The following is a 14,519-nucleotide window of genomic DNA, read 5'->3' as shown; positions in this document are numbered from 1 at the left end:
TCCTCTTACAGCTTCAATCCACTGTTACTCCCAGCCCTTGTGGCAAGTCCTTTGCCCATGTTAAGGACTCCACTTGTGACAGATGATGGCCAATGTCCTCTTGATGAGCAGGGCTTTCATGCAGACAGCTGCTCACCTCCTAGCTGCTTGAGCTGCCTTCACTTAGGGCTTTGCAGGGTTGAGTGGTGGAGTAGGCCAAGAGAACCTGGAGAAGAGGAGGCTCAGGGGAGACCTTCTTGCTCTCTAGAACTCCTTGAAGGGAGGTTGTAGCCAGGTGGGGGTTGGTCTCTTCTCCCAGGCAACCAGCACCAGAACAAGAGGACACAGTCTCAAGCTGTGCCAGGGGAGGTTTAGGCTGGAGGTGAGGAAGAAGTTCTTCCCAGCAAGAGAGATTGCCATTGGGATGTGTTGCCCTGGGAGGTGGTGGAGTCACCATCCCTAGAGGTGTTTAGGAAGAGCTTGGGTGAGGCACTTGGTGCCATGGTTTAGCTGATTAGATGGTGTTGGGTGAGAGGTTGGACTTGATGATCTCTGAGGTCTTTTCCAACCTGGTTAATTCTATTCTATTCTATTCTAGTCACTGGCAGCAAGCACAGCAGGCTGAGCTCTGCTGGAAGCAGCTCCTAGGCTGAGTGAGGTCTCAGTGGTGCCCTGATGACACTGCCAGCTCTTGCTGCTGCTTTTCCCCTCCCTCTGCAGACACCATGTGTGGATGAAGATGATGAGGATGATGCATTCATTTTTAATGCCAGCACTTACACTTCTCAAACTGAAAGAGCTTTGCCATCACCAATCATTCATGTGCTTAATTTTCCTCCTCAAGCTCTTTGGGCCCTTTGCCAGAGCCTGTTCCATTTGCTTCCCTTTCCTCACATCTCCCAAGCAGTGACACACTGCATCCCCACCCCCAGCACTGGGCAGGGCCTGCTCCTTGCCCTGCTGCACCACTGGCCACCACCTCCTCAAAACAACACAGCCAAAGGGCACTTCTTGTGCTGAACCTTCTGGGAACACAGCTGCTGAGAGCCAGAACCCAGGAGGTTCCACCTCAGCAGGAGGAGACAGCTCTTGAGGGTGAGGCTGCTGGAGGCCTGGAGCAGGCTGCCCTGAGAGGTTGTGGAGTCTCCTCTTGAGCCTTTCCAGCCCCACCTGGATGTGTTCTGTGTGCCCTGCCCTGGGTGACCCTGCTCTGGCAGGGGGTTGGGACTGAAGGACCTCCACAGGACCCTTCCAACCTTCTAACATGCTGTGATTCTTGGCTGGAGAATCACAGAATCATGTCAGCTAGTAAAGACCTTCAGGATCACTGAGCCTACAGAATCCTTTGGGTTGGAAGAGGGCTCAAAGCTCACCCAGTGCCAACCCCCTGCCACGGGCAGGGACACCTCCCACCAGCCCAGGCTGCTCAAGGCCTCATCCAGCCTGGCCTTGAACACCTCCAGGAAGGAGGCAGCCACAGCTTCCCTGGGCAGCCTTTGCCAGTGTCTCCCCAGCCTCACTGCCAAGGATTTCTTCCTCATCTCCTGTCTCAATCTCTCATCTTCCAGCTTCAATCTATTCCCTCTCATTCCATCACTCCCAGCCCTTGTCCAAAGTCCCTCCCCAGCTCTGGTGCAGGCCCCTGCAGGGACTGGAAGGCTGCTCCAAGCCCTTACCCTGTTCACTTGGAGCCTCAGGTAATTTTTACAGGACAAAAAAACCCAAACCACCAAAGCTGAGCTGAAAACCACTTGAAGTTACTTCTGGTGAGCATTTTCATTACTTAGAAAAGCAACCTCCTGGAAAAGCCACAACAAACTCACTCCTAAGAAGGTGCTGCTGCTGCAGAAGACAAGGGATTGCTCTCCAGTGTCACCTCTGGTGTAAGGCTTAGGCAGTCAACAGCATTCTCCTGCACTGCCTTCCTAAGGTGCTCAAGGCCAGGCTGGATGAGGCCTAGGACAACCTGGGTTAGTAGGAGGTGTCCAAGCCTATGGCAGGGGGTTGGAACTGGATGGTCCTTGAGGTCCCTTCCAGCCCAAAACATTCCTGTGAATCCTAATGCAGTGTACAGGCTGGAGTCAGGGTGGCTGAGAGCAGCCAGGCAGAAAGGGACCAGGGGGACTGGGTGACAGCAGCTGAACAGGAGCCAGCAGTGTGCCCAGGCAGCCAAGAGGGCCAATGGCATCCTGGCCTGCATCAGGAACAGTGTGGCCAGCAGGAGCAGGGAGGTCATTCTGCCCCTGTACACTGCACTGGTTAGGCCACACCTTGAGTCCTTTGTCCAGTTCTGGGCTCCTCAGTTCAGGAAAGATGTTGAGATGCTGGAAGGTGTCCAGAGAAGGGCAACAAAGCTGGGGAGGGGTCTGGGGCATAGCCCTGTGAGGAGAGGCTGAGGGAGCTGGGGTTGCTTAGTCTGGAGAAGAGGAGGCTCAGGGGACACCTTCTTGCTCTCTTCAACTCCCTGAAGGGAGGTTGTAGCCAGGTGGGGGTTGGTCTCTCCTCCCAGGCACCCAGCACCAGAACAAGAGGACACAGTCTCAAGCTGTGCCAGGGGAGGTTTACGCTGGAGGTGAGGAAGAAATTCTTCCCAGCAAGAGAGATTGGCCATTGGGATGTCCTGCCCAGGGAGGTGGTGGAGTCACCATCCCTGGAGGTGTTTAGGAAGAGCTTCAATGAAGCACTTGGTGCCATGGTTTAGCTGATCAGATGGTGTTGGGTGAGAGGTTGGACTTGATGATCTCTGAGGTCTTTTCCACCCTGGTTAATTCTGTGTTCTGCACTGTAGAAAATGCCACCCAGCATTTCCTGGCTCTGCTGTGGTTGGATCCCAGCTGACATAAATCTCTCTCTGGGGCTATATCTGGAGGGCTATTTTTAGCAGCTCATATCCTCCTTGCTTTGCAGAGGATCTACAATTTGGGAGGACCTCAGCAGTTTAGTCTCCGTGTCAATCACCATTCTACTTGGAAACATTTTTCTGCTTGGGTTGGAGCTTTCTTCATGGAACCATGGAAATGTTTTGGCTGGAGAAGCCTTTTAAGAACACTGAAGGGAGACTGGGCTTTGGCTCAGAAAAATCCCAAAGCTCAAACCCACCCAAAAACCAGAAGGAAAAAACCCAACACCCCAAATGGAAAGAATCAGAGAGTCACAGAGCTGTGAGGGCTGGAAGGGACCTCAAGGCTCAGACAGCTCCAACCTCCCTGCCATGGCCAGGGACACCTCACACTACAGCAGGTTGCTCACAGCCACATCCAGCCTGGCTGCAAACACCTCCAGGCAGGAGGCTTCCACCACCTCCCTGGGCAACCTGTGCCAGCCTCTCACCACCCTCATGGGGAACAACTTCTTCCTCGCATCCAATCTCAATCTCCCCACTTCCAGTTTTGCTCCATCCCCCCCAGTCCTATCCCTCCCTGACACCAAGAGTGTAACAGAGAAGGGCAATGAATTCACCAACTGTATCTCCACTCATGCTGGGAGAACCACAGAGACTCACAGAATTCTGTGGCTTGGAGAAGAGCTCCAAGGTCATTGAGTGTAGCCAGCAACCCAACCCCACCAGGGCCACCAAACCATGGCCCCAAGTGCCATGGCCACAGGGTTCTGCAACACCTCCAGGCCTGGGGACTCCACTACCTCCCTGGGCAGCCTGTGCCAGTCCCTGACCACTCTTGCAGCAAGGACATTTTTCCTCATCTCCAACCCAAACCTCCCCTGGTGCCACCTGAGGCCATCTCCTCCTACCCTGCCACTTGATCCTAGGGAGAAGAGACCAACACCCTCCTGGCTCCAACCTCTTTTCAGGGAGGTTGGCCATCAGGAGGAAGCTTTGGACATCAGGAGGAGATTCTTCACAATAAGAGTGAGGAAACCCTGGCACAGGCTGCCCAGGGATGTGGTTTAGGCCCCAGCCCTGGAGACACTCAAGATCAGACTTCATGTTTCTTCTCATGTCCAACCTAAACCTCCCCTGGTGCAACCTGAGGCCATTTCCTCTTGTCCTATCCCTTGTTACTGGGGAGAAGAGCCTAACCCCAAAGGCTCCAACCTCCTTTCAGGGAGTTGTAGAGGGCCAGAAGGTCTCCCTTCAGCCTCCTCATCTCCAGGCTAAATGAGCCCAGGTCAGATAGGCAGCAATCTTTCTTTCCACTGCAGCATCAAGACCTCAGGGTAAAGCCCACCCGGCTCCATGAGTTGTGCAGCCAGAACTGGGGTTGGGGTTGGTTTTATGCTCCTCAGGACTCACCAGGGTGCAGAAGATGCATTGACATTGTGCTATGGTTGTCATCTGCTCCACAGGGTACTCCCCAAGGCAAAGCTTGCAGGACACTAATGGGTCAAGAACCAAGTCCCAGGTAGGTCTGTATCTTGCTGTAGTCATTGCAGAGCACTCTGGAAAACAACACAAAAGGACACAGAAACGACTTGATTGGCTTAGCTGGAGCAGTGCTGGAGCTGCAAACCTGCCTGGCCCCTCCTGCCTGCCTGCCTGCTCCCTGGGTCAAAAGCATCCATGAACAGTGACCCCCCCCTGCACTCAGCAGGGACACCTCCAACCAGATCAGTCTGTCCAAGGCTGAAAGATGAGGGCCTTGGGCAAGGTGACCTCCAAGAGTCCCTGCCACAGCAAGGAAATCTGTGAATTCAGATCTCCAGAGGTCCCTGCCAACCCCTGCCACCCTCTGATGCCAGAGACACACAGAAAGCAAAGGGACTTTGAAATCCCCACCTCCTAAAGCAGCTGTTAGAGCCAGGCCAGAGGAGGTGTAATGGGTTGGGGCAGGCCCCCCTCCCCAGCACGCGCAGAAATAACGACTCAGACAAACAGATTGCAAAAGTGATGGAAAGTTTAAATAGAACAGTGAGTGCGTGCAGAGAACTAGAAATACAGTGACAAGAGAAAAGAACCCAAAACAGACCCAGAGAAATCCCATCCCTACCTGAGGGTACACCCAAGACCCCCAGGGCTCCTTCTTCCCCCTCCCATTGCTAGGCTAGTCTCAGCTGGCCAGATGTGAGACTGCCCATCCCCCCGTGGCCTTGGGCCTAGCAAGGCCCAAAGCCAGGAGATCTCTCCCCCATGTTACCGGCTGACGGAGGAGGAAGAAAAGAGGAAGTGCCAGACCCCGCCGTGAAACTTATAGTGGTGCAAGGGATCATGGTAGGAAATAACCTAATTTCCTGTGTCCACCCACTGGTCTGGAATTCTGGACACAGGAAACACCCCTGTAGCAGAGGGCAGCCAGCCCAAACTACGACAGGAGGCCACAAAGGGGAGCCAAGGGCTGGAGCAGTTCTGCTGGGAGCACAGGCTGAGGGAGCTGGGGCTGTGCAGCCTGCAGAGGAGAAGGCTCCAGGGGCACCTCAGAGCTGCCTGCCAGGACCTGAAGGGATCCTGCAGGAAGGCTGCAGAGAGACTTCTCCTGAGGGGGTCTGGAGCCAGGCCAAGGGGGAATGGTTTGGAGCTGAGGCAGAGCAGGGTTAGACTGGAGCTGAGGAAGAAGTTCTTCAGCAGGAGGGAGCTGAGCCTCTGGCACAGGCTGCCCAGGGAGGCTGTGGCTGCCTCCTGCCTGGGGGTGTTCCAGGCCAGGCTGGATGAGGCTTTGGGCAGCCAGATGTAGCTGAGAGGTGTCCCTGGGCATGGCAGAGGGGGGTGGAGGAGCAGATGATCTCTGAGGTCCCTTCCACCCTGAGCCATTCTAGGATTCTCTGATTCCCAAGAGCACCACAAATAGCCAGGCCACCAACTCCTCTGCTGCCCATGCAGGAGCCCCTCAGAGGGCAGGAGCCTTTCATGCAGCCCCTGAATGATGTGCCAGAGCCAAAGCTTCTCCTGACCTTGCACTTTCCTTGGGCTGCTCACCAGCTTTTGGTGCCACTGTGGCTTCTGCCAGCCCTGCCCAAGAGCAGCATCCTGAAATAACCTGGGTGTGGTGGCTCTTCAAAGCCCTGGAGGAAGGGATGGAAAAAACATTGCAAAGGGGGGAGGGAAAAAGTGAGAGAGTGCAGAGGGGGAAAAAAAAGAGATCACTTTGCTGCATGGGAACAAATATGCCCTCAGGAAGAAGTGTGTGAGAGACTAAAAGTTTATCTCTCTTGGTGTGACTCAACAAAGATAAAATCACTTGCTGTTTGCCCAGACAATATGTGTTGGGCAGAGCCACTAGAAGGACTCTTGGAAGGTGCAAAGATAACATTGCTCACTGGGCCACAGCTGGCCTACAACAATGACCCAGCCATTCACGCCTTCAGGACAAGATAATCTCCACCCATCAAGTACCCTGGAAAGGGTAGACAATGGGTTCACCACCTGTTTCCTGATGTGTAATGAGTGTGGGGGTTTGTCTGGAGGGAGACGGAGGAGGCGGAGGGCCCCACTCCACCCCCCATCCAGACCTCTTGCCCAAAACACACAGAAATGCACAGAGAGATTTCTGGGGGGAACGATACCGGGACATCTGAACATGAACATCTGAACATCTGGACTGGCAGGCTGAACATGAGCCTGCAGTGTGCCCAGGCAGCCAAGAGGGACAATGGCATCCTGGCCTGCATCAGGAACAGTGTAGCCAGCAGGAGCAGGGAGGTCATTCTGCCCCTGTACACTGCACTGGTTAGGCCACACCTCGAGTACTGTGTCCAGTTCTGGGCCCCTCAGTTTAGGAAGGATGTTGACTTGCTGGAACGAGTCCAGAGAAGAGCAACAAAGTTGGTGAGGGGTTTGGAACACAAGCCCTATGAGGCGAGACTGAGGGAGCTGGGGTTGCTCAGCCTGGAGAAGAGGAGACTCAGGGGTGACCTTATCACTCTCTACAGCTACCTGAAGGGAGGTTGTAGACAGGCGGATGATGGTCTCTTCTCCCAGGCAGCCAGTACCAGAACAAGAGGACACAGTCTCAGGCTGCGCCAGGGGAGGTTCAGGTTGGATGTTAGGAAGAAGTTCTATACAGAAAGAGTGATTGCCCATTGGAATGGGCTGCCCAAGGAGGTGGTGGAGTTGCCGTCATTGGAGGTGTTCAGGAGGAGACTTGATGGGGTACTTGGTGCCATGGGTTAGCTGTTTGGGTGGGTCGGATTTGTTGATGGGTCTCTTCCAACCTGGTTTGGTTTGGTTTGGTTTTATAGACATTTACCTAAGGATGTTTTCCTGGCCCCTGGAATTCCTGAGGGACAATACTTGGATACATACCTAAGGACTAAAAACTGTATAAAAGACTTAAGCAACTACTGGTGTGTTGGGGAGAAGGAAAACGGAGATGAAGGAAAACACAGGAGACGGACCATGCTGCTGGGAAGGGAAAGCCGGGAAAATGCTGCTCTACAGACCCAGGCTGCCCAGAGGACCACAGCTCTTCTCCAGCCAGACCAGAACAAAACAAAAAGCCGCTTTCTGGGCCTCCTCTACTAATAAAGGCCGCTGATAAGCAAATTGGCCCTCACCTACTTACAGAATCTAATAACTTGGAACAATGCCCTACAGGATTTTTACTTCCAGTCCAGTCCTGGGTCAACACCCCATATAGATGTATAAAAAGATCAAATGATTTGTCCATGCCAGGCAAATTTAAAACAGAGCATCAATCAACATTCTTTTTATTTATCCAATCACTCATCATCTTCTGGACTCCATTTAATATTACTATTGAGGGCTAATTTATCATATAAGAATTTTACCTTCTTTTTTTTTTTCTCTCTATCTATAATCAACAGTACCCTTACAGCAGTTACCAACATTCTAGCTTTTGCCTTCTGTTTCTCTTCATCCTTCCTTACAAAGACCTTCTGAGCCTCACGTAGTAATTCCTCTAAACCTCTGTCTTGCCAATCCTCGATCTTTTCCAATTTCTACTATCTGCCCATGGTTTTGCCACAAACTGCATCCTGAGAAGTATCACCCCAGCTGCAGAACTGGGATCTATTCCAGAATAGAGCTGCAAACTTCTCTTTAATCTTACCATCCACTCCATAGGAGGCTTCCTCTGATGCTCACTATAGGCTTTATCAAAATTTCTGGGCACAGCTTCTTCAATTCCTTGTATTACCTCCCATGTTCTGTCTCCCTTGAAGCTGTTGATGGTCCCACTGAGGATCTTGATTAGGCCACTTCTGATTTCTTGGTGGCCCCCCCACTCTGATTTTACCTCTCCCATATTCTCATGCCAGCCTGTCTGCCTTTTCCTTGTCTTTGTCCTAAAATATGGGAACAAGGGTAGGGCGTGAAGCCCTAATCCAAACAGCAGCATATTCAGCTTCTTCCCTACTAAAACACTTTTTAGAATTCACATGATGGTTCAAAGCTTGGCAAATCCAATCATCAAAAGATAAAGCATTTTTTCATTGATTTTCCTTTTCTCAACTCATCATCCCAATACTGTAATATGATCCCTAACACGCTCTCTGAGATAGGAATGGGAGGGAGTTCTGATGACTTGCTTTTGTCCCATTCTCCTGATCACTAATCACTGCCCGGGGGTCAAAACCGAGCCGAGGCAGTTGAAACGCCAGCTCCGAGCCCCTAGCCCGCTCCCTGCGAACGACCGACCCCCCCCCCCCCCTCACTGTGCCGATCCCCTGCAAAGTCAAACCGCAAAAAAAAACCCCTCACCCGCCGCAGCCCAGGTCCCTGCCCTCCTGCGGAAGCCTGAAACTACAGAAAAAAACCTTCCTGAAGCAGGTCCCTCAAACCGAGGTCCCCCCCTAGAAACCGGGACGTCAGACCCGCGAGCGTGACCACACCACGGGCCCCCACAGTTCAAGCCCCCCTAAGGAACCGACTACAGGATACAAAAAACTCCTGAACCCGGGTCCCCCACCGCTGGAACACCGCAAACCAGGACGTCAAACCCGTGACCGCCACCACGACGCAGGCCCCCACGGCCCAGGCCCCTCCAGAAACCAGACCACAGGATACCAAAACCCCGAAACCGGGCCCCTCACCACTGGGACACTGGACACCGGGACGCAGCGCTGATCGCCCGATCCCTACAGACGACCAGTCTGCACAGCCCCTAGACCGTAGAAACAACGCTGCCCCTTCACAGCCCGAATTCTCCAGGGCTGTGAAGACCACCTGACTGCCATCCAGAATCCTGGAATCATCACCCACAGTGAAATTCCGGGACCCCGGAGCCAGGACCCCTACCCAGGCAAAACTCACCGAACGGCCTGGATCCTATTGTGAGAAACTGGTTATAATATTTGGCTTTCACAAGGGGAATTACTGGGGACCGTGGGGCTCGATCGTTGGGCTGATTGGTTGGTTATTGTGTGGGGTATTGGGGAAGAAAGGTGAGGTGCCAACATGTCTAAAGACTGTCCAGGTCAAAAGTGCAGGTTTTGTCTCAGTCCTGATGGAGAGGGGTGGGAGCGTGTTGGGGAATATATGAATATGTACATTTTAATATATTAATATGTATGTTTGCTGTCTATATAAGTTCAACTCGTGTTGTTAGGGTGCGCCTCTAGCAAACTCGCTATGCGCCCAGCGCTGTGTTGCCTTTATTTTATAATAAACTTGTTATAGATTTTCAGCAGCGAGTTCGTTTCTCACAATTTGGTGACCCGTACGTGATTACCCTGCCTGCGACGACTTCACGGACCCTTCGGAAGAGGGGGCACCCCCACCGATTTCGGCGGCCCGGAAGGAGGATCCTGGAAGCCTCTCAGAACACGGGTAGATTCAGCAAAAGTTATAAAATAAAGGCAAGGGAAGGAGCTCCAAATTGTCGTGACTGACTGTAATTCTAGTGCACAAAGACCCGGGCAAGAAAAGGGCTGTAAGTATTGTCCGGTTGGGCGGGTATTGAGGTCAGTGAGAGTGTGTGCGTGCGTGAGACATGGGCTGGACAGTCCGGATCCACGAAGCGAGTGCAGAGTCCTTCTAACTGCGTTTCCAATCTCCCGCGAGGGGCTTGGCCAGTGAAGGGACAAAGCGGCTGGTGATGGAAAGTGTGGACCGCGGGAAATGGGGCACGGGTCGGGTAAACAGACCAGCCCCAGGAAAAATGGGAGCGAAAGGGTACCCAGGGATATACCCCCAGACAGCCCTCTGGGGTTACAATTAGTGTATTGGGAAGAGAATCCTAATACGCGGGATAAAGATAAGGGAACAATGATATATTATTGTATGGAGAAATGGGCTAGAGAGATGATCAGATCAGACAATTTATTTTGGCCCCAATGTGGGTCCTCGGAAGGATGGATCTGTCAGGCTCTCAACCTTTATGTTAACAGTAAGGAGCCTTTTAATCAGGAGGAGAGTGAATATGCCGCTTGCTGGAAAGGCAACGTCTGGTCAGCAGCGACAGTAACGGTTTTTAAGGTGGAGGAAGAGGAAGAGCCAGAACCTGAAAAGTGGGAACCACTGAATCACTTACCCCCACCTTATAACCCTGCAGTACCAGCAGCCCCCGTCCTCCCTACAGCCCCCGTCCTCCCTACAGCCCCCGTCCTCCCTGCAGCCCCCGTCCCCTCGGCAGCAACAGCCCCTGCCCCCCCTGCAGAGGGACACACTAGCCCAACCCTTAGTCCTCCCCCATCTAAATCCACCCGCCAAAGGAGAGGACGTAGGCAAACTAGAAGACAGGCAAATGTCATGGTTTTAGAGGAAGAGTCTACTGACTCAGACAATCCACATGAAGGAGTGCCATTATATCCTTTGAGAGAGGTGCCCCTGGGGGGAGCGCATGGGGGAATTGGATATGTAAATACCCCTCTCACTTCTACTGAGGTGAGAAACTTTAAGAAGGAATTAAAAGGTCTCCTGGAAGACCCAATTGGAGTAGCAGAACAATTTGATCAATTTTTTGGGCCAAATATTTACATGTGGGAAGAAATGCAATCAATCATGGGAATCCTTTTTACTTCAGAGGAAAGACAGATGATTAGGACAGCTGGAATGAGAATTTGGGAAAGGGAAAATCAGCAGGGACCTCCAGGTGATCAAAAGATGCCCCTAGCTTCTCCTAATTGGAACCATAATGACGATAGGGGCAGACAAAACATGAATGAATATCGAACCTTGGTTATTAGAGGCATAAAGGAAGCAATACCCAGGGGGCAAAATACAAAAAAAGCATTTGATAGTCAACAGGGAAGGGAGGAAACCCCTACTGATTGGCTTGAGAGGTTACGGAAAAATATACAGCAATATTCAAGAATAGATCTCACCAGTCAGGATGGCCAGATATTGTTAAAGGTAAATTTTGTCATTCATTCCTGGCCAGATATTAGAAAGAAATTGGAAAATATAGAAGATTGGCAAGATAGAGGACTTCAAGAATTATTGAGGGAAGCACAGAAGGTGTATGTGCGTAGAGATGAGGAAAAAGCAAAAGCTAAGGCCAAAATTATGGTAGCCAGCATGAGGGAAGCAGGTCAGGTGGGGAAACCTGAGAAGAAAACACAATTCTCCCACACTCCACCTCCTCGACCTATGAGGGATAAAACCCCCAGGCCTCACTGGGACCTGGGGAATGCTCAAACTGGAAGTAAGGGCACTGAATGTTATTATTGTGGGAAAATTGGGCATTTTAAACGAGATTGTCAAACGAGGAAGAGAGATCTTAAAGTTTTTGAGGAAGATCAGCAATAGGGGTGTCAGGGACTCTTTTACCTGGGGCAAAAATACCAACAGGAGCCCTTGATAAAATTAAAAGTAGGACCCCAGGAAGAAATTTTAGAATTTTTAGTAGATACAGGAGCTGAACGTACTTGTGTTACCAAGGTTCCTGAAGGGTGTGTGGAGAGTAAAAATACTGTAAAAGTTTTAGGGGCAAAGGGGGAAGGGTTTAAAGTCCCTGTAGTTAAGGATGTTAAATTAGAAACTAAGGCTAGAATTGGGGTAGGAGATATTTTGGTAGTGCCAAGCGCAGGATGTAATTTACTAGGGAGAGATTTACAAGTTCAATTGGGCATAGGGGTAGTTCCAGAAGAGGGGCAGATGAGGGTCAGAATATTACAATTAAACACTGAGGATGAGGCAGGGATTAACCCAGAAGTCTGGGCCAGTGAAGAAAATAGAGGGAGCTTAGACATTGAACCTATACAAGTAACTATAGAGCAACCAGAACATCCTATCAGAGTAAAACAGTATCCCATACCTAAAGAAGGGAGAGAGGGATTAAAGCCAGTTATAGACCGCCTCCTTAAAGAGGGAACCTTGGAACCTTGTATGTCACAGTATCACAGTATCACTTAGGTTGGAAAGGACCTCGAGGATCATCAAGTCCAACCTATCAACACAGACCCCATGTCCCCGCATAACACCCCCATACTACCAGTAAAGAAAGAGGATGGAACTTACAGGTTGGTGCAAGACCTGCGGGAGGTGAATAAGAGAACTGTGACTCGGTTTCCTGTAGTTTCTAATCCTTACACATTGTTGAGTCACATACCTCCAAATCATAAATGGTATAGTGTAATAGATCTTAAAGATGCTTTCTGGGCCTGCCCATTAGCTGAAAACAGTAGAGATATCTTTTCCTTTGAATGGGAAGATCCAGTCACCAGGAGAAAGCAACAATTGAGGTGGACCAGATTACCCCAAGGTTTTACAGAATCTCCCAATCTATTTGGTCAAAACCTGGAAAAATTGTTATTGTCATTTCCACAGGAAAAGGATGTTTTAATCACACAATATGTAGATGATTTATTAATTTCAGGAGAAGGGGCAGTTGAAGTTAGAAGGACCACCATAAACCTCTTGAATTTCCTGGGAAATTCAGGATTAAGGGTGTCTAAAAGCAAATTACAATTTGTGGAACCTGAAGTTAAATATTTAGGACTGTGGTTAAGTAATGGAGCCAGGAAGATAGATCCTGAAAGAGTAGAAGGGATTATATCTCTCCAAGCCCCTAAAACAAAGAAACAAGTCAGAAGATTATTAGGGTTACTAGGATATTGTAGATTATGGACTGAGAGATATAGCCAGTTAGTCAAGTTTTTATATGAAAAATTAGTAGGAGATGATAACTTTGTTTGGACAGGGGAAGATAAGGAGAAATTTGAAACAATTAAAAAGGCTTTGACTACTGTTCCAGTTTTGAGCCTCCCTTCCCTGGATATGCCATTCCAACTCTTTGTTAATGTGGAAGGAGGGGTGGCCTATGGAGTTCTGACTCAAGAATGGGGAGGGTCACGTAAACCAGTAGCATACTTATCAAAGTTATTAGATCCTGTAAGCCGAGGTTGGCCGGCATGCATTCAAGCAGTGGCAGCCACAGCACTCATGGTGGAAGAAAGTAGAAAATTAACACTAGGAGGAAAATTGGAAGTATATACTCCCCATTCAGTGAGAAATATACTGAACCAAAAAGCAGAAAAATGGCTAACTGATTCTAGGATTTTAAAATATGAAGCAATCTTGATTGATGGTCCAGATCTAACAATCTCCACTAGCCAAAGCCTAAATCCAGCTCAATTTTTATACGGGGAGCCTACTGAAGCTTTAGTACACGACTGTCTGGAGGTTATTCAATACCAGACTAAAACAAGGGAAGATTTATTTGAACAGGAATTACCAGAAGGGGAGAAATATTTTGTGGATGGGTCCTCTCGGTGTGTAAATGGGAAACGCTTGTCAGGATATGCAGTGGTTGATGGGCTAAGATTGGAAACGATTGAGAAAGGGAAATTACCCTCCCATTGGTCATCTCAGACCTGTGAGTTATATGCACTGAATCGGGCTTTGCACCTTTTAATGAATAAAGTGGTGTGACCGGTTGAGCCTGTCCCCTTAAGAAAAGGAATATGGTGGACGGAAGTTGATAAACGAAAAGAAGGATCTAAAGTAATTTCATTGGTAGAGTGGGAGGAAGCACCTTCTGAACTGGGAGTGCAGGAGGGTATCCTGGGCATTCCGGCACTTTATCTTCAGTCTTTCTTCCGCTTCTCCTTCGGGGAGCAGCTTGCAGCTCCTGGGCTTTCGGCCAAGGCTTTGGCCTTGAAATTGATAAGGCCTGTATTAACTGCTTTCCAATTAACACAACTGCTTCTAATCTTTTTTTCTCTCTCTCTTTTTCTAACCCACTCTGGGGAAAAGGGGGAGAGCGGAGGTGGGGAACCCCCTCAGCAGAGGGGGGAACTCTCATTTCTGTGCTACTCTGTTGTATATTTTCATATATATTGTAAATATTGTAAATTTGTATATATTCCCTTGCATATCCTACATTGCTTTGTAAATATACAGCTCCACTGCTTTGCTAATTCAGCTGTGGGGGTTTTTTCCCCTTTCCCTTCAATTTTCTTTCCCTTTAATTTACAGGGGGGAGGGAGGAGGCTTTTTGGCCTTACCCTTCCAACCCTACCACAAGTGGGAACCATTTATACAGACTCTAAGTATGCTTTTGGAATAGTTCATACATTTGGAAAAATTTGGGAAGAAAGGGGGATGTTAAATTCAAAAGGGAAAAATTTGATTCATGAAGCTCTAATCAGGGAAGTCTTAGAGGCATTGAAACTACCAGAAGAAATATCAGTGGTTCATGTAAAAAGACATCAGAAGGGAACTTCGTTAATCATTAGAGGGAACGACT

General features: G+C 49.8%; 1 protein-coding gene across 4 annotated transcripts in view; it reads right to left on the bottom strand.

Annotated features, from left to right (window-relative positions):
- RNF144A (ring finger protein 144A) overlaps nt 1-14,519 on the bottom strand; it is a 96,339-nt gene that overhangs the window by 58,128 nt on the left and 23,692 nt on the right. For all 4 annotated transcript variants that reach the window (XR_010990690.1, XM_068165196.1, XM_068165198.1 and 1 more), the window contains one exon: nt 4,232-4,377. Coding sequence is in view for 3 of the 4 variants with exons in the window: in XM_068165196.1 (XP_068021297.1) it covers nt 4,232-4,377 (146 nt within the window). In the remaining variant the exon portion in view is untranslated. The remainder of the gene's footprint in view (nt 1-4,231; nt 4,378-14,519) is intronic.

The sequence above is a fragment of the Melanerpes formicivorus genome, unplaced genomic scaffold (genome assembly GCF_026170545.1).
Source record: "Melanerpes formicivorus ecotype bairdi unplaced genomic scaffold, bMelFor1.0.p_v2 SCAF_86, whole genome shotgun sequence".
NCBI lineage: Eukaryota > Metazoa > Chordata > Aves > Piciformes > Picidae > Melanerpes > Melanerpes formicivorus.
The sequence above is the reverse complement of the archived record's forward strand: the minus strand, read 5'-3'. Positions and strand labels throughout refer to the sequence as shown.